At 30.6% G+C, this 20,268-nt stretch overlaps 1 protein-coding gene and 1 non-coding gene across 2 annotated transcripts; one reads left to right on the top strand and one right to left on the bottom strand.

The window, feature by feature from the left end:
• Positions 1-3,704: 3,704 nt before the first annotated feature.
• Positions 3,705-6,300, top strand: LOC100779301 (pentatricopeptide repeat-containing protein At2g38420, mitochondrial). Its single transcript, XM_003533626.5, has one exon. The coding sequence runs from the start codon at positions 3,813-3,815 to the stop codon at positions 5,310-5,312; it is 1,500 nt and encodes a 499-aa protein (XP_003533674.1). The 5' UTR covers positions 3,705-3,812; the 3' UTR covers positions 5,313-6,300.
• Positions 6,301-12,827: 6,527 nt separating this feature from the next.
• Positions 12,828-12,985, bottom strand: MIR164H (microRNA MIR164h). The gene has a single exon (NR_126717.1). It is a non-coding gene; the product is annotated as a microRNA MIR164h (primary transcript).
• Between the last annotated feature and the right edge of the window lie 7,283 nt (positions 12,986-20,268).

Below are 20,268 nucleotides of genomic sequence, written 5' to 3' on the forward strand. Positions count from 1 at the left end.
ATATTCTCGATTCCTGATAAAGTATATAAAATTATTTGAAAACTAGTATTTTATTTATGTTTATTTCATATATTAAATTTATAATAAATAAATAATTTGAGTAAATAAATTATATTATAATTAAAATTTGTAAGAAATTATTTTTGAACACATAAATTATATTTTAAATTTATGATAAATAATTTATATTGTGATACAATGTTATTTTTAATTATTAATAATTTATCTTAAAAATATTGAAATTGAATTAAAAATAAATAATTTGAAATAATAGTTTGAAAGAAATAATGTCAAAAAAATCCTAAAAAATATTCCTCATTAAAAAATGTATAGCTAGTCTAATTTATATATGGATTTTTTTTTCAAATAAGCATTTATACTTTAAGAAAGATGAATAATAGTCCGTCCAAATTATTATTATTTTTTACTGAGTTCAATTAATTTTATGGAAATACCAATCCGGAGATTAAATTAGAATAATTTATAAATTCTGAGATCTAGTTATTATAATTTTTTTAATATATATATATATATATATATATATATATATATATATATATATATTAATTTATTTACAAACTTCCAAATAATTTAAAGACTAACATATCAACTGAACCTAAAAATATTACTCAAAATCATTGAGTTACTGGGGGGAATCCAAAACTATCCATAAACTATAGCAATCACACTGTCATGGCGTTTATAAAAAACAAAAACTTAATGACATTATTATTTAGTTTGTAGGTTTTGTCAATTTATATGATATTTTTAGAATTTAAAAAAAATAAATTATCGGTGTAAGCGTTTTATGTTGTCATAGGATAATGTTATACATAGTAAAATTGATAACTTTTGCATTTAAATCATATTTAAGATGTTTTTTTAGTTAATTGATAATGCATCAAAGTTAAATTATTGCTATCATTTTGATCAATGAGAGATTTAGTGGAAATTATCCTAATTAGTCATGAAATTTTATGGAGTTATATAAACTCTTCTTGTTTTTTTAATCATGACACTAACTTCCCTTATATGAGAGGTTGATGTAACGTTTTCAAATAATTAGTAAAATTATTAATTGTATAAGAAGATGTCCATGTATATTTTTTAAAAAATTAGGGGGAGGGGGGATTAGTGTAATTTATTGACTTTTTTACTCAAAATTACATTAATGAAAAAAATGGATTGCCAAGAACACATTCCATTTCTCCCTTAGCTGAAATAATGAGGATTGCTTCCGAATAAATATCAGATCCTTGGATTCAGCACTTCTTCCTCTAAATGCTTTTCGACTATCATTTGCTGCCCGTAGCTGTATGATAAGTAAAAATGTTTCAAGTTAAATTTCAAGTAGTATCAAATCAAATAACACTTCAAAGTTCAAACATTTTGTGTTAAAATTCAGAGTAGAAAAAAGAGAGAAAGTATAACAGTTAAAAAGATAGTTTTCTATTGAAATGAGATAGTTAAAATATGTAACACATTTACATGACTTATACAGATGGGAAAGTAACTAATTTCTAAACATCTTTATGTTATATCTTGAGAGTTTAACTTAATTGGATAAATAAAGTGTATGAGTTATTATAAATTTCTGATATTATTTTCGATTTCTACAAATAAAAAAAATACATATATTTCCGATAATCTTCATAAGTTGGAAGGTGTTCACAATACTAAATAAAAACAGAAATTATCAAAGGCATAATGTAAAAGCTTAATCACCAAGCAGAAATTTTATCTCAAAATTTAACCACTTATTAAAAGCACAAATCAATGAGAATGTTTAACTACCATAAGACAAAAGCTGAAATAATGAGAAATGCTTAACCATTAAACAAAAGGCACAATTCTAAGGCTTAATCACTAAATAGAAGTAAACATGCTTAACCACCTAACAATTACAGAAGGGAAAAAAATCAAGCAAAGTGAGACTCATCAACAACACAACAATTAAGAAGAAAATAATCGGGCAATTGGCGTTCACAAAACTTAAAACCTATGGAGTAAATGCATCTTAATCAAATTAGCGCAACAACAACATCTACAAGTACCAACAAATAAGAGAAGCACCATCTCCAGTGGAGCTTCCAAGGGGGCACAAAGGAAGCTGGTCTAAGGAATAAACCACTATTGGAATAATGTCATTGAAGATGAGATAGAACGAAGCATATGCTACACTCAAACTCAAATAGTGGATCCAAAGGTGAGATAAGTGAATAATGCCATTGAAGGTGGCAAGAAAACCAACATTGCAGGGCTGTGAAATAATGGAGGCCACAGAACACAGAACCAAATTGTAGCAATTTCTGCAAAATTGAATTCACTAAATATGTGAAATGGTAGCAATAAAACCAAAGTTGAGTTTCACTTCGCTCCTCTAATGAAGAAGCTTTCATTGCTTTAAAAATGATCACCATTAGGACAAAATTAAAACTAACGAACTAACCGTTAATATTTACCGATAAAAAAAAAAAAAAAAAACTAGTAGGACAAGATGAAACAAGAACTGCAAACAAAACTAGAAATTAACTCGAACAAGAGTATATAGTCGGACTTGAGGAAGAGATTGTCGAATTTAATAGCATCAATAATAAGGGGAAAATAGAGTAAATTCACAGGAAAAGAAGAAGAAAAAAATAAAGATAAGAATAGTTGATGAACTAACCGTTCTGCGTAGATGCACAAGGGGTTTTCATAAGCATCTAATAAGAAGAGGTGTTGGCAGGGTGTTACAAAGGTAATAAGAGAACTCTGAACAGTGAAGACTATGTTGCCATTAACATCTGTAACAGTGAAGTTATCACGTATAGTCCTCTCCTTTGTGATTATCAGATCAACGGGATGTGGCCCTGCAATGGCAGTTATATAATTAATTAATATACCACTTATCATGATACTGAATGAACAAATAATGCATCTAAACACGATTTAAACCTAGCTGAACAAGTTGGATTATAATAATGAACAAAAATGATCAGGTAGTTTAAGACAAAGTAATTAATAAAGAAAGATAGACTTAAATTAGTATAGTGAAAAATTCAATTCTTACTAAATTTATTTAGATCTCAAATCCAATAATTTATTATTGAAAAAGAAAACCTTAAGTCTCACATAAAAAAGGGTGATGCTAGGTGTACCTAGCATTTTAAGTGAATGGGCAAAAATATTCTTTACTCAAATTGATACGTATGAGTCATACGGACGAACTTAATTCGTATGATTAGTATAGATCAACATGATCCGTATGAGTCATACGAATCAACATGATTCATATGGTTTGTACAGACAAACTTGATCCGTATGACTCATACAGATCAAGTTCATCCGTACAAATCATACGGATCAACTTGATCTGTATGTTTAAATTATATTTATAATCAAGTTTATCCGTACAAATCACTCGGATCAATTATGAACTCGTGTACCTATATAAATTAAAATATTTATTTTGAATGATAGTATTTTTAAATATCATTTTTCAATGATAATGTAACATTTTTAGAATTGTTTTTCAACAAAAGTGTTTTTATGCATTTATCTTAATTTATAATTTTTAATATATTTGGTTCTAAATTAAATTCAATATATTTGAAACAAATTATACATAATTAAAATAACATTGTATCATTATCCATAAATTAATTTACTTATTTATCTTTTTTATGTTTTTAATATTATCCGTGCATAACGTGAATACTGAGATACATACATGACTTTGTCTAAACCAATTTCAGTTTAAGGTTTTGGTTTGTAACCTCTGATTCTGCTAATTCTATGTCCGTTCTTGCTCCGTTCCTCGTCAAATCCAAATGGTAAGGCACCCTTTATCCAAGAGAGCTAACAAATACCTTAGAAAATTCAAGAAATGGCCACACTCCCCTTACAAGACCTCATGGCACCACAACTTCGGTGAAGAACAAGCCATGAAAAATCTCAAACAAGCAACCCTAGAAATGGATTCTTCCCAACACCCCCAAAGACCCAACCTTCCGTGCCCTTTTCTCCTCTCCACTCTCCTTGATTCCTTCAAAGCCTATAGCATTGACCCAACTCCAAAAGCTTACTTCTTTGTCCTCAAAACCCTAACCAGCACCTCCCAGTTGCAGGACATTCCTCCTGTCCTCTACCACCTTGAACACTTGGAGAAGTTTGAAACACCAGAGTCCATCCTTGTGTACCTTATTAGGTTCTATGGTCTTTCTGACAGGGTCCAAGATGCTGTTGATTTGTTCTTCAGAATCCCCAGGTTCAGGTGCACACCAACTGTTTGCTCATTGAACTTGGTTCTTTCACTGCTTTGTAGGAAGAGGGACTGTCTCGAGATGGTCCCCGAGATCTTGCTGAAGAGCCAGCACATGAATATTCGTGTTGAGGAATCGACTTTCCGGGTTTTGATCCGGGCGTTGTGTAGAATTAAGAGGGTGGGTTATGCTATTAAGATGCTGAATTTTATGGTAGAAGATGGGTATGGTTTGGATGAGAAGATATGCTCTTTGGTAATATCAGCATTGTGTGAGCAAAAGGATTTGACCAGTGCTGAGGCTTTGGTTGTTTGGAGGGATATGAGGAAACTAGGATTTTGTCCTGGTGTCATGGATTATACAAACATGATTAGGTTCTTGGTGAAGGAAGGGAGGGGTATGGATGCTTTGGACATTCTGAACCAGCAAAAACAAGATGGAATTAAACTTGATGTTGTTTCCTATACTATGGTCTTGAGTGGGATTGTAGCAGAAGGGGAGTATGTGATGTTAGATGAACTATTTGATGAAATGCTTGTAATTGGACTCATTCCTGATGCTTATACTTATAATGTGTACATAAATGGTTTGTGTAAGCAGAATAATGTAGCCGAGGCGCTTCAGATTGTTGCTTCTATGGAGGAGTTAGGATGCAAACCGAATGTGGTTACTTACAATACTTTATTGGGTGCCTTGTCTGTAGCAGGGGATTTTGTTAAGGCAAGGGAGCTAATGAAGGAGATGGGGTGGAAGGGTGTTGGACTCAACTTGCATACATACAGGATCGTGCTTGATGGTTTGGTTGGAAAAGGTGAGATTGGTGAATCATGTCTTTTGTTGGAGGAAATGTTGGAGAAGTGTTTATTTCCTAGATCTTCAACATTTGATAACATCATATTTCAGATGTGCCAAAAGGACTTGTTTACTGAGGCGATGGAATTGACCAAGAAAGTGGTTGCAAAAAGTTTTCTTCCTGGGGCCAGTACTTGGGAAGCACTGCTTCTTAACTCAGGATCTAAACTTGGGTATTCAAAAGCCACATTTTCTGGCTTGTTGGGACCAATTTAATCTCAGTTGTTAAACTGGTCCAGGTGATAGATATGTTATTGAAACATTTAGGCTCTCTTATTGGTTGAAGAGCTAAACCATGTCAGCAGTTAGCAAACTAGAGAGGCATCAAATCTTCAACCCGTGTGTTGAAAGCAAATCTCTAATTGTTTAATCATGCTTCGTGTATAAGCCATGTTTGAGTAACATTCATGAGGTAGCTAAACATATAACATATGTATTCATTAGTTTTGATGTAACCCGGGTTTCATGTGCAGAATCTAATTAGTTTTGGTGGAGGATTTACGTGTCTTTTCAGATTAATGCTTCTTGGTGTTGGAGGTGATATATTCATTAAAGAGTGTCTAGAATTTATGAGAGATTCAAACATGCTATTGATCATGTGGTGAACCAAAAAAGTAACTTAGTTGGTGCTCCTGTGGGAAAGGAGATAACTAATGTAGAATCTTGGCAGTAGTCAGATTGATGACTTTAAGTTCTCGAGAGGCAGTTGATCAAACACAATTAGAGCTGGATGATGTGAGGGTGAGTATTGACAGTTCAAGGTCTATCTCCAATCCTCTGCCTCAAGAGAAAAGTTATTTGGGGTTGTTTCTAGAAATGGCAATAAACAAATCCTTGGAAGATCAAATTCAATCAATGGCAGTCATTCAGTTCCAAGAGATGACCAAGAATATGGGGAGGAACTTTTTGTTGGCCTCCTGGAAAGCCATCTGAAGACAAGCCTGGTAAGGCTATATTCTTTCTTTTGCTCTCTTATGAGGAGTTCCAGGGACAACAACTTCTCATTGCAACCAAAATATTGGAAGACACTCACTGTGTCTTGCATCTTAATCTGACAAAATCCAACCCAAATGTGTTTGCAGTGTTTCCCAGTTCTTCCAATTGTTCATTGTTTTTGAGCTTGTCTGCTAACTTATTTTTGTCCTTGTTCAAGTGATTTCATTGTTGTAAAGTTTGTGATATTAAATTTGAATTGTGTATTGAATACGAGTATACGATTCTTTTTAGTTGAAGCCAATTGAACCTATTGATATATCTTATATGGGTAAATGATAATTATGGTCCTGAATGGATAAAGCAGTGACAATTTAGTCCTTAAATAACTTTAGGTCAAACGTGCACTATAATTTTGCTTAAATGTGGGAGTATGTTTGTAATTTTCTTACATATTTATTTTGGGTTACCATGATATTAATGTGAAGTATTTATTGGTTTTATTAATAAATAATCTATGCCTTGCCTTACATATTCATTTTATCACATCTTTTTCGCAAAATAACACAAGTAATTAGAGATATCCTTTATTGGGTGTTATATGCATGGTTACCACAACCAATGGTATGGTCCACGAGGTAATTAAGCACCCTCAATTGCATTATAAGAGTAACCATACTTTTCAATTGTTAATGAAAGTAAAGGATCTGAGATATAAAGGCTTTTCTTTATTTAGTCAAAACAACAAAATCACTCTTCATGTATAAGAGTAACCATACTTTTCAATTGTTAATGAAAGTAAAGGATCTGAGATATAAAGGCTTTTCTTTATTTAGTCAAAACAACAAAATCACTTTTTCACTCTTCATGTATAAGGGGATTTCACTTGAAAAAAATGGGATAGGTTTGGTTGACTTTTCTCTCTTTGTTTTGATAATTTACATTTTGGTTTTCTACAAGTGTTATTTCACTATTTTTCTTTATACTTTCTTATGTGATTTATTTACGAATTTTCTCTTTTCAAATTTAAAAAAATAATAAAATTATCATAATGATCTAACGTCTTATCATATTTATATGTAAAAAGATAATTTATTTAACAGGAAAATTTATGTTTATGTTTAATTTTTTTTGTGTGTAAGATTTTCTTAGGTTGAAGAACACTTATAATACACAAGACAAACATATAATATACATTAAAAAGATTTTTACCAACTTTTTTCCTTAAATAAAAAAAAACTTTGATGGCACAACTTTTTTTTTTTTTTTTTCATGAATCCCATCTTAGGCTTTTCGATTCATCCTCTCATTATGATATTTGTTGCGACAATCAATATTTAGGTTTGAAATAAATTTGTAAGCGCTCCCTTAGAACTGATAATTCAGCCTTAGAATCATTGGTAACGATGAACCAAACTAGTGGGCGACAAAAGAAATAAAGAAAACAACACCCTTTGTGTATTCAAATTCAAGTATACCAAACACGTTTTAATTTAAAAGTAATTTGTTGTGAGTTCATGGAGATTTTATAAGTTGCATGATGTCCGATCCTCGTCACAAGACTCACAACAAAATAAAATCCAGAAGATCTTGTGTCCGATAATATCTCGTACAAAAACTTTTCTTTGTACTGAAATTAATTAATTCACTTGCTTGGTGTTTGTGCTTTTGAATTTGTTGTATGTGAAACAGATTTGATGTTTTTCCTCACATCTGCCACATTTACCTCAGTTACTATATATGGTTTTTATTTATATATGGACCACATCCCTAGTCTCTATCAACCTTTTATAATTATGAAAATGAAATTGATAGCAATTGGCGTGGTCACTAAGCCGATCGAAAGGAAAAGTGATATTAAATAGAATAGAGTTTAAACTCTGAAAGTGATTGTTATGTGCATAAGGTTTCACAAGAGTATCCAAGATATTATTTCGTAAAAAAACTATTAAAGTAAAAGAACTCCAGTAGATATACATAATCAAGAAATGAATAATTTCTACGCATGCCACAACTGAGGAACAAAGTACGTACATGTTTGGTTTTTTATAAAAAAAAAAAAAAACAAAAAACATGTTTGCTTAACGGTATAATGCTAATAACACATTCTAAAACATTTCTTTAAATTTACTAGTTAAATTTATAGAAAAAAGTATGATAAAATTCATTAAATAAAAAATAAATTTTATAATTTTTGATAAATTTGACCTAATAATAATTTAGTTAATGTATGTTCCCACTTCTCCTTTGAGAGGATTTCACTAAAAATTGTTTTCATTTATTTGCAAAGTACTTGGAATTTAAGCATCCAATTAAAGTTTCTTGGAAGGGCGTGTGTAATAATATATAAATAATTAAAATATGTTGTGAAATGACTACGAGAATTAATGATAAGGATGAAGAGGCTTTAGATAGAACTTCACCGGAAATCGAATATCATTCTAATGGTGTGGGAGAGAGATTGGAGAGGGAGAAGTTGTTTGGTTGTGCGAAAGAATTTATTATTTATGAGAAATTTTTCAAAAAATAATATAGATCCGACATTTTCTTTTATTTTATTTCAAATATTTTTTTATTTATCTTTTATTCTTTTCTCTGTCACAAAATCAAACACACCCGAATAGAAGTTCTCCAAATGTAAGCCTAAAATTCCGTGGGAAACCACTTCTTACTAAATTCTCCTAGTCATGAGAAGATTTTCGTTAATAGTAAACTACCTTATGGAATTCTTAACACTCGGTTAAAAAGGGTCTAAAACTGAGTAATTGGAAATAAAGTTTTCGGAGACAATTAAATATGACTTGAAAGCTCGTTAGGTACAGAATGATGTATAAATTCTACCATGACCAGCAATATGTATATATGTGATTTTTCATGTATATTTTTTAAATGTTAATATTAGTTATTAATTTGTTAGTTTTTCTTAATGAAAATTATTTAAATTCATAACTTTTCTTTTTTTTTTCTTTTTTTTTTCTGTTAAACATCAAGTCAATCTACTTATAACTTTATTTTTATGTATAGTTTTAAATTAAAATGTCTTGTTCACTACTCAAATTCTTCATCATTCTTAAATCGAGTCTAATCAATTTATAATAAGAACTATATACCCACGATTGTCTCGCGCTTATTTTATTTTTCTTTCCAAGAAAACTCTTAAATTAGGAGTTGAAATGTTTGTCTCTTGAGAACTCTAAGGATTAGAAGTGAAAATGTTGAAGTTAATGGCATATCTTAAATGAATTTGATTTATCTTCAAAATAAAAATAAATAAATCTAACTTAATTACTTACTTAATATATAAATATTTTTAAGACAGACCATTTAACAGTTTAATTTAATAAAAAATCTATTAAAAAATATTAAAGAAATTTTGAATAAGTTAAGAAGTTTACTTTTTTAATTTCATTAATTGGTTTGTTTTAAAAGAAGCTAAGAAACTTAAGTTTCCATGTAAAAACCTACTTAAAAGTATAATAATATAATGAATTATTATTAATTACTTAATTATATAAATTAAACCTATCTGTAAAGCATAGAAAGACCTTTTTTTATTATAGTTTGACATAAATATATTGACAAACCTACTTACTTGATAAGCCTATATGTACTAAGTGAGACGGAAGTCCCATATTTATTTTTTATCTTTTGATAAAACTGAAGTTCCATATATTAAACTTGTTTTTACCTTGAATTATTTTATAAAATAGTTTAAAACTATTGTAAAACTTTATTTAATAATAGTAAGACTTTAGGTCACCCAAACCTATTAATTAAGTGAAATATTGAAATGATACATTTATTAACTGATTAAAACAATTGAAGTCCATTTATTTACACAAAGACATAAACCTATTATTAGCTTATTCAAAATAAAATTAATTGATGTATTTATAAATCGTATTATAAAATAGACATTTGAATATGTTAGGTCAAATTAGAACTTCAACTTTTAAACAGATAGAAAGGTAATAGTAAACCTTAAAAAATAACTATATGAAGAAAATAAAGTATGTTTAAGCTTCAAGTTTAATAAGTAATTAAACCAAACACATTTAAGGTATGACTTAATTTAACTTAAACCCATTTTTTTCTCTACTTTTAAACTTAACAAGATGCTTGCCACAATCTTTTTTTTAGGAGAGAAGCTTGTCACAATCTAAAACACAGAAAGCCAAGAAAAGATGTATAAAAGAAAATAAATTAAATTTGGGTATCTCATTTCAAAGTAGAGTTTGTCGGTGTAAAGAAACTAAACTACTTTATTACAAGGCCCACATATCTTAATTATTAGTATGAATATGAAAACTCTTGGAAGACAATTGCAGTCTAGGGCGAGGCAAGGTAATTGAAAAAACAATTTTTCTTACATTTAAAACAAGGAAACTTGATTGATATTATGATTTATTCCCACACATAAGCATGTGATTCTATCACTAATTAGCAGACATAAACATCATGTGACATCAATATAGCAATAAAGGCTCATAAAATGAAGTTTTAGGGTTTAATGGAAAAAATGAAGTTTTAGGGTTTAATGGAAATGGAAATGGTCCTATTGTGTTCCAAAATGTGAGTGAGTTAATGAATCTTATCATAAATTGGCATCTTAAATAATATGAGCAAATAATGATGGTAAAACTCTCTTAAGTCTTATCCCATCTCAGCTGTATCCATGACCCCATGTTTCCTAAGATGCTATATATGCAAACAAAACGGACAGTGCCATTTGAAACAGTAGGGTATCAAAGCCCATACATAAATACCACCACATATTTCCAAAATTTTCAAAAGCCCTTTTTGTGTGGTAAATTAAAGAGAGATCCTTTAAGTAGGTGTACGGAAAGGGTAAGGCCAAAGCATGATATGGGGACTCCTCACTATGCCATTTACATGTGCTGTCTGTTGGACACATTGCTGTTTTGTTCATTTCCTTTTTTTTCTGGACATCACCATCAATTCTTGTCACAATTAATAATGAGTTTGGTAAATATGTTCAAGTAATTTTTCTTTCTTAGTTTCATGTGAAGAGTTAATATGCAGACTATGATCACACAATATCTTACTCCAACTGCCCAGCTAGACAGTTCTACATGTTTACTAGTTAATTATCATACTAGCATTTCAAAAGTGATATTGAAGTTATATTTTATGTAATTTTGGTAAGTTCCTCGCTTGGTTTGCCAAATAAATCTTGTGCGTTCTCTCATGGTGGAGTTTCTATAATTGTCTCAGGACTCATGATATATAACAAGCAAAATTCAAATAAGCAAATTAATATGAAGAAATTGAAGAACTGGATAACCTAAATTTCCATAACTGAATTTATGACAAAGTGTAATGTCCACCACTGTGACTACCAAAATTGTGAAAATTTACAAGCAAATGGAGTTGAAGTACAATTTAGAAATATTGCAACCATAATTGCATATGCAGATTGCAAGTTCAAACCATATATGATACCAGAAAAAATTAAAATTTAAGCACTACTAATGCAATAAGCAGAAGAAACTGAGGCTAGCTTGACAAAAACCTAGCAATTGCAAACTAGGTATGCATGTCATATTGCGGAAATAAACACAATAACTAGTGGAGAATGGAATACCTGCATTTCTTTTTAACCCTTTTCACTTCCTATAGGTATATTACAAAAAAGGTTAAAATTCCTTCTCCTCATTTTGTCTTGTTCAAAGGCTTCCTTTCAATTGACATCACAATGATGGCATGCAAAACGATCAATTTTTTTTTCTATGAACATAAATTGACGGTGTAAAATTATAGGGTAACATATGTAACGATAAATTTTTCTAATTCATTAACCCATGAAAAAGCATGCCACTATGTCAATACTTCCTAAGTGCGCCCAACAAATGAGCTTTTTCTTTTGCGGAAGGATAAACCGGGCACTGACTCATATACCACTTTGGTCAATTTCAACAATAAAAGTATAAGAAATTGAGGGCGAGGCAAGGTCATTAACATTAATTAGTGCTTCATTGAGAATGACCTTTTCAGTTGACACAAAGTAAGATGAAACTGAAGCCAAAATAAGTTTTTGGCATCATGATAGTCTTGCATGGTGATCTTTAACCTACGAATTAGACTATGACTCACTCTAACACCCTTCATCATCTTGGTTACTAGTAATATACATGTTCTTTGACTCAACACAATTAAAATACTTCACTTCAATGCTTTTATACACTATAATTCCATGAGTCTGGTTAACGAATACTCTTGGAATAGTTAAGGAATTCAAAATGATTTTTTTTTATTGAAATTCAAATTGTGAATACATCGGAAATCATAATAGAGATATATTATTAAAACTTTTTAATAAAAAAAATTCTATTTTAAATTTCTTAATGAGTATCAGACACTTGTTAACATTTGCTTATATGTAAAACCAACATTAAGACACCATGCCACTCAACATCTCATTAAAGTTCAAGTGAATATTAATGCTTGTTTAGTTCAGTTTATTTTATAGAAATTAATCACTTTTTATTTTCTTTTACCGTTTTTCTAAAAACTCTTGCAAAAATAATATCATTTTCTCTAAACTTAAATGTCACCACTTATTATCTTTTACACTGATTTCAAACACTAATAAGTGTTGTCAATCTCATCATGTGGAGTGGAAGACATGCTAAATGTTGAATAAAGGGGGGAATGATGAAAAATATGATAATGATATACAACAACTCACCTTCTATATGGAGCATAAACAATCAAAATTGGGGTGCTGAATTTTGAACAGAAGCCGATCAACATTTCCAAATGTAATATAAGGTGCTGTTGTCATGATGGGGAAGGGGGGCACATGAAGGACTAACTCATAGGATCTCTCTGGGTTGGTCAAATGAAGCAGAAAAGAATGTGATTGATCTCCGAGCTCACACGCCGTGTGTTCATGAGGTAGTATTGCACGTGCCCTGCTTCTCCATCTTGCACAACATGCACCTAATTCAATTCTGATAAACTTCTCAAGAAAAGGGGCTAGGGAAGAGAAAATGATATGAGAAAGACAAAGGTTAAAGAAGTGGTGAATTTAATTTGTGATTCCATCTGCAACTTAGGTATGCTTCATGTATAACAAAAGAGGGAATTGAGAGTGTTTTTAAAGGTGGGAGGAATGGGAGATGGGAACAAGAAATGAAAGGCTTAGTTGGGTGCGGGGCCTGAGTTTTTAACCCCAACAGTTTGTCACAAGTCATAAATAACAGGACCACACACCACTTTATCATTCGCCATACATAACCAATTACTTATATACCCCATTAAGTGCTCCAAAATTAGGGTAGCAATCTGATCTGATTTATTTATATACAAGTAAAAGTAAATTTTAGTCCATCTCACTTGTTGGGTTAAGATTTTGTCATTGCTGCTAAAAAAATTAAAATATTTTTTAACTTATTAGATCTTAAATTAATTTTGTGTGCGATACATAATTATTGTTAGTTCAAAAAATTATACATAAAAAGAATTAAACATAAACTATTTAAAAACTAAATCATTTTTTTACATATAAACACGACAAGACATTACACAATTACATCAATCATGTGCGTTAGAGTTTCTAATACATTAAAATAAGGTTTAATTAGAACATATCATAAAATAAAATTTATATTATTGTTCAATTTAAAAATTGTTGAGTTTTAATAATTAATTTAAAACTTGTACATTTTAGCTTATAATGTCAGCAGTAAGATTTGAATTTAAAATTTCATACAAACTAAATAAACCATTCCCTGGGTTGATCTTATATCAAAGAATGGATTTTAATTGGTTGATTCTGTAGAGATTTTTACAAGTATCAAAATTAAAATCTTAAAATAATAATAATAAAATCTATTCTGATAAAAAATGTGTTCAAATTATTTTAAGCTTTTGATTGGCTGTGTCTGTAAATCTTGTGTTCACGCGAGAATTGTTTTTTTTACATATACTCCCACTATGCCGAAGAAATTTAATTTATATACGCTGATACCACCTGAACCACACCATGGCATAAATTATTATTAAACCATATTGATCAGCATGATTACATTGGACAAGGAAGACAAAAAGAAATATAAAAAACACATAAATACAAATTAGGAAAATAAACAAGTCGCTTACATCTGTGATATAATTGACAGATAATTATTTAAATTGTGACGAGGGTTCCATTCTTAAATTCACGTACCTGTATGAAAAAATGTCTGTAAAAAAAGTTAATTCTTTAAATAAATTTTAATCATGGAATAATTTGGGTTCAACACACAAACAAAACATTTGCAAGGGATTCAGCAAAATTAAATTTAGATTTTATACGAGTTTCACTCAAAATAGACATTTATTTTATTCTTGTTAAAGGTCAAAGATGTCTTGGGAAGATTTCAACTGAAGTTGAGGGTTGAAGGATCCAACCTTGTATAAAATAATAAACACACTAAAATAAACAGAAAAAAAAAAAAGAGTTAGTCAAAGTTATATATTTAACACGGTAAAAAAAAACAGGAAAAAAATAGAGGCCAGGGACCCGTCGTTGCTTAAATGAAGGGGGGGTTATATAGTAGAACTCATCGTACAAGATTATTAATTTCTGTTCATTGAAACTAAAGGGCAAAGCGTACACGCACACAGAGTTATGCTTCAAATATAGAAAATTTTTCTAATATTAATGTAAATTTATTAAAAGAGAAAGTAGAAAGTACAAATCTCCTTGCCGCACCCTTTACTGGGATTTCAAGACTACAACTAGCTACTATAGTTTATCATCAATTAAATACAGACGTGGTCAAAATAGAAAACTTTGTCATTTTCATATCATCACCATGATATACACATAACCGGGTGAGTAATGTAATGCTATATAAACTTTCTTTAACCACCATAACTGCCAAATGTATGTGTTGGTCTTGTGCAATTTGCACCAGTTGCAGCACGCCCAGCCTAATAGGAATATAACATGGCAACATGTATATGTATGAAAATTAATCACAATAATCTTACCCGTATATATACAAAAGATCACAATAATACCATAAACCCTTATCTTTTTTTTTTTTAACATTATGTGTCATTGTCTATGTTGATATTGATTTGGAATGAGAAAGGTAGTAAATATGTAGGGAGAAGGAGGATTTTGAAATAGACCAATCTTTCTGAACCATATTCTTGCCCTCATTGAGAAGTGGACGTACAATATATGATGAGCCATTCTTTAGCACGAGGTTGTTAGCATATTATTTTCATGTCCACACACATTCAGACGGCTGATTGCCACATAACATGCCCAAATTGTGTGTCATGATCACACATGTTGCTGTCTCAAGTTTGGCGACACTTCTTTTCCTCCAAAAATTACTATAAATATAAGGAGAGAAAAAAAAGGGTAAGATTAACACCCTCCATAGAACATTTGAGCAGTATTAAGTTGATTACTATCAAATGCACCTTATTTGTGATTAAGAATCGACACAATTACAAAATGTTCTATTGTGTTAGCACACTATTGTTCCACCAATTATGTTTGAAAGTGACTTTAATTGGTACTACAGTACATGGAACTGCAGATAGCGCTCTTGTGCATGGTATCCACGATGAGTTTATCATGCTTACCAAATCCATGATTTGTCAAACAATCTAAAGTACTTTCATAGTGGAAAATTTTTCTTTGTTTCAATAATCAATCACTTGATAGCTATCTTTTTTGTTTTCTTGTTTTTGTGGTCATGAATATTCTTTTCCAATCAACAACCTAACTGCTGCTTTTTTTGAATTGAATTATTCAAAATATCTAACATAGAAGAATAGTGAGTTTATGGAGCATAAGGACATATTATTACTAATGAGGCAGTTAGCTAGCTTATTATTTCTTATATGATTTCTTTTTCTTTGTCTTCTTGCTAAGGAGGATAAAAATGGTAAGGTTTTAAAGCATCATGATCTTACTGAATGTATTTTTTTACTATGCTAACTTCTGATTTCCATGTTTTTTTCCTATAGTCCGTTCCCATGAGAAGACCACAGAAGCTTTTCATGCCTAACTCATACGGAAGAATGTACAAAGAAAAGAGAAACTTCAGTTTTCTCATATGTCCTGTTTCACTCATAAATTTAAGGAAGAATGTATTAAACTCTTAAGTGTGTTTATGCATCAAATCTCATCTTTTTCTTGGAGCTATATATAAAAAAGAAAAAGAAAAAGAATGTACCTCCAAACACTTGTTCCTCTCATTAGAGAGGGAAACATGATTTCTTTAGTTTGGCAGAAAGTGACACCAATCTCTCTCTCTCTCTATAATTGTTTCAAAAAGTCTACAACTTGAAAGATTTTTATTTCTTTGGCCAACTCATGATAATGTAACAGGTTTTAGAATCAGCTAGAAGAGTCTCAGGGCATCAAATTTTGGAATTCTACCACTAGAGTTTTGTCCTAGTTGTAAACTGAGAGTCACCATGCATACCAAGGTCATGAGGAGCCAACGTTCGATTCTGTCCTCTAGCATTTTTTATATAAAAAAGTTTGGATAAAATTAGTTTTGATCCTTTAAATTGGTTTTAGATCTTTTAAAATTTAATACATTTTTAATCTCTATATTTTGACATAACGCATATTTTTAAGTCTTGATAGGACTAATAATATACTAATTTTTTATAGAAACTAAAATTGAATCTCAAAATATTTTAAGAGACCAAAAGTTTTTTTTTAAGGGGTTTGCCTATATATAGCTTCTGAATGTGCCAATTTCCTAAATTTTCACATGAACATAGACAAAAATATAGCCAGCGATTATTGCTAAGTTAGGATAGTCAAGGAAATCTCCAGTAGCCTATTAGACAGAAACAGGAAGCAGCAATGCCTATTATGTAGCAACCTATGATAGAAGGCAGAGAGAGGTCAAAAAATAGCCATGTAAAAACAATATAGAGACACATATATGTGCTTTGTGATTCCTAGGCCCCTATAGCTAGATTTGTTTTATTATAACTAGCTAGCTCTACAAAATGGTTTGATTTAGAAAAAGTTTGTGCTATTCCACAGCATGCATAGGTGTTGTTAACATGGTGCCACTCTTTTGGTTTGAAGAAAGAGCTCATGGTAAGTGTAAAAAGGCATTAGTGGGGCATGTTTTTTTCCAACAAGACATGTTATATGTGAAAATAAAGATTAGTGCGTCCCTAAAATTTATTCCTTTGGGTCCTGCATGAAGCTCAAATCACACATTTTTTGGATTTTTGGAATAAACCAAGTCTTGACATTTGGTAAATTAGATTATGAAAAGCCCGACCATAGAGAATGGAGCATCACACTGCAATGGTATGGCCAAATCTTGTAGTATATTAATTATGACCAACATATTCATCATGTTCATTAGCCATGTAGTTAACATGCACTTTCAAGGTCCAACAATAGAGGCTAGCTTTTTGGCTGGATGGTATTGATATATAATATGTGGATGCAGCCCATTGACCTGGCTTTCCACTCCACTAGGACATTGATAATGATGTGAGTAGAAGAAGACAATATTAACCAAATAGACTATAGTATAAAATAATAGGTAGTATATATGAAAAGAATTATTAGATTATAATATAAAAGTATAGGAATATATGAAAAGAGAGTAAGATTTTGGAAGGCCTTTTGGGATTTACAAATATATTATCCCAGACACGTCAATTTTGTAAGCTACACTTGACATCACACTCTAAAAGAAATAGTTAACTAACAAATGAGATTAGTGCTTTATGTGGTGTTAACCAAAATAGGGGAGTTGGACAAGAAAGTAGGTATGGTGGCATTGGACTCTGTTTAATGGGCATATCACTTGCAAGCACAATGACAAATAGTGGAGCCAAAGAATAATTAAAACTAGTTTAATTAATTAGTGGGAAGTAATTAAATATTTTGCAAGGAGAACACTACTGAACACATCTTGTGACTAATTTTACTCCTATCAAAGTTATGTGATCAACAATATTCACTCCAGACACAGATTAATATTTTATTATATTGATTTTCAATAGTGTTTCTTTGTAGTAAATAGTTATTTTTACAATATTAGAACTCCAATTACAACAATATGTTTTGACTACAGTATTGCACTGTAAAGAAATTGGGGGAACTTTGGCCTGTGCTTTTGTTTTGGCAACATTTCAATCATAAGCCTTCATAAAGTTGGGAACGTGCCCCAAATGCATATAATTTACCCGGTAGTGTGAATATAGCGTCATGGTAGCGCAAGCAAGTTTGGAATAAAGAATTATAGTTTAGTACCTGGCACCATCATATCGTCATGGTACCGCAAGCAAGTCATGTACAAATTCTTAGAAAATAAATTTAAGTCTAATTCAATTCTAAATATTATTAGTTGATAAGATGATGAGTGTTTTTTATTTATATATTTTGCTCATATCACATTTATATATATTATTTTCATCAAATTATCAATTAATACAAAATTTCTGATGCCTTAGAGGATGGATTACCGCAATTTAAATTTTCTGATAATAAGTAGTTTTCTAAATAAGTTCAATCACAACTATTAAACTTAAATATTATCTTAAAATTTAAGTTTAAATTTAATTCAACTACAAAAATTAACTCATAAAATAAGAATTATTTCTCAATTATTTTAGTCATAAGTTCATATTATTTATCAACATAGATTTTCAACACATTATTCTCAATATTGCTTGACTTATTGATGAGAGACTGAGATTAAGCAAATACTTTTAGGGTAGGGACAAGAGGCATTTTCCTAGTGAATAGCATGATTGCTAATCTTGTCCAATCAAACGGAAAAAGCAAGAAAATATTATTTCAAAGATCTCGAGTTTTCTTATCATGTCTCTGATGAGATAAGGATAGTGTAAATTAAAATTATCTACATTAATTGACCTCATCATAATATGCAATTGAGTAAGAATCCGGTAAACCATGTATAGTAGTTTAGCCACTAGCTAGATTAACTTAGTAATTGTCATATACGGAAAATTTCACTCATCTAAAGAGAATAGTCCACTCTTTTCAGGTATGGTTAATGGCTGCATAATTCAATCAATACCTTTCAACGTTGAAAGGGAAGGAAGATTTTTCCAATAGAATACCTTTCAGCCATGTTGTTTGTTTCCATGAGATAGACCAAATTTTGCTTAGGACTTGGAAACATAAGGTTATTCTACCTAGCACGTAACCTGGTCATTAATTTGAATTCAAGGGGACCAAAATGAGAACCTCAATCATTTCATGTTCTGTAGGAAATGCTAATACCTGTTGCACTAATTAAACTATGTGATAATGGAATCCTCCACTGATTTTAAGAAAGTGGAACTTTGGAATGAAATCATAGGATTTCTCATGATTAAAAGAAGAAAAAGAAAACAAGTGCGAGATTTTTACTTTTCTTATGAAAAGATTTTCAATGTGCCTTTAGGGTTCAAATGTTTGTAACAACATTTCAATCTCTGCTAAATTGATCCTTAAACTTAGTAGTATAAATGTAATTTAGATGCTACATAGTTAAATAATTCTTTTTGACAAAATTAATTACTTCCTTATTAATTAGTTTTATGAATGAACCATTAAAACTTAGTTTGCACCATCTTCTAACCCCATCCTTTCTAATTTTCTGCTGTCTTCTTGAAGTGGCCTTTTGTTTGAGACTGTTTGAAAACTATTTCTTAGTGTATTTCCTTAACATGATTGAAGTTTCCTAAAGTTAATTCCCCAAACTCTGTTTTTTCCCTAGCCAAAAGAACCACTCTGATTTTTCTTCAATTGTTCTGATAAATGCCCCACAACTTGAATCAAACTCAATATAAAGTATGTGTCTTACAAGTACAAGAAAAATTATGAAGAACTTCTACATATATAGTGGTTTTCCTTTTTTGTATTTGTAACTAGTCAACATTGTACTTATAATTAGGTACATAATACTCCAATCTTCTAGAATATGTTAACATAGGGAAACAAATACCATACTTTTAGCAAAAGAAACATAAAAAGGAAGAAATATGAAAGACTGTCATTATCATTTTTTAATCTGATGTTCTCCCTCAAATACCATAAAGACAGAAGCTAAATATCACTGACTTGGACTGGTTACCAAAATGCACCCTACCAAAGAGTTGCCATGTCCATCAAGATCAACCGGATGGAAAATGGAATTGAAGCCACAAATACAGTCGTTGGCGGTAGCGATGCTCAAAAACACTAGTTCTAAAAAAAACTCTATAATTACAATTA

Source organism: Glycine max, chromosome 9, assembly GCF_000004515.6.
Source record: "Glycine max cultivar Williams 82 chromosome 9, Glycine_max_v4.0, whole genome shotgun sequence".
NCBI lineage: Eukaryota > Viridiplantae > Streptophyta > Magnoliopsida > Fabales > Fabaceae > Glycine > Glycine max.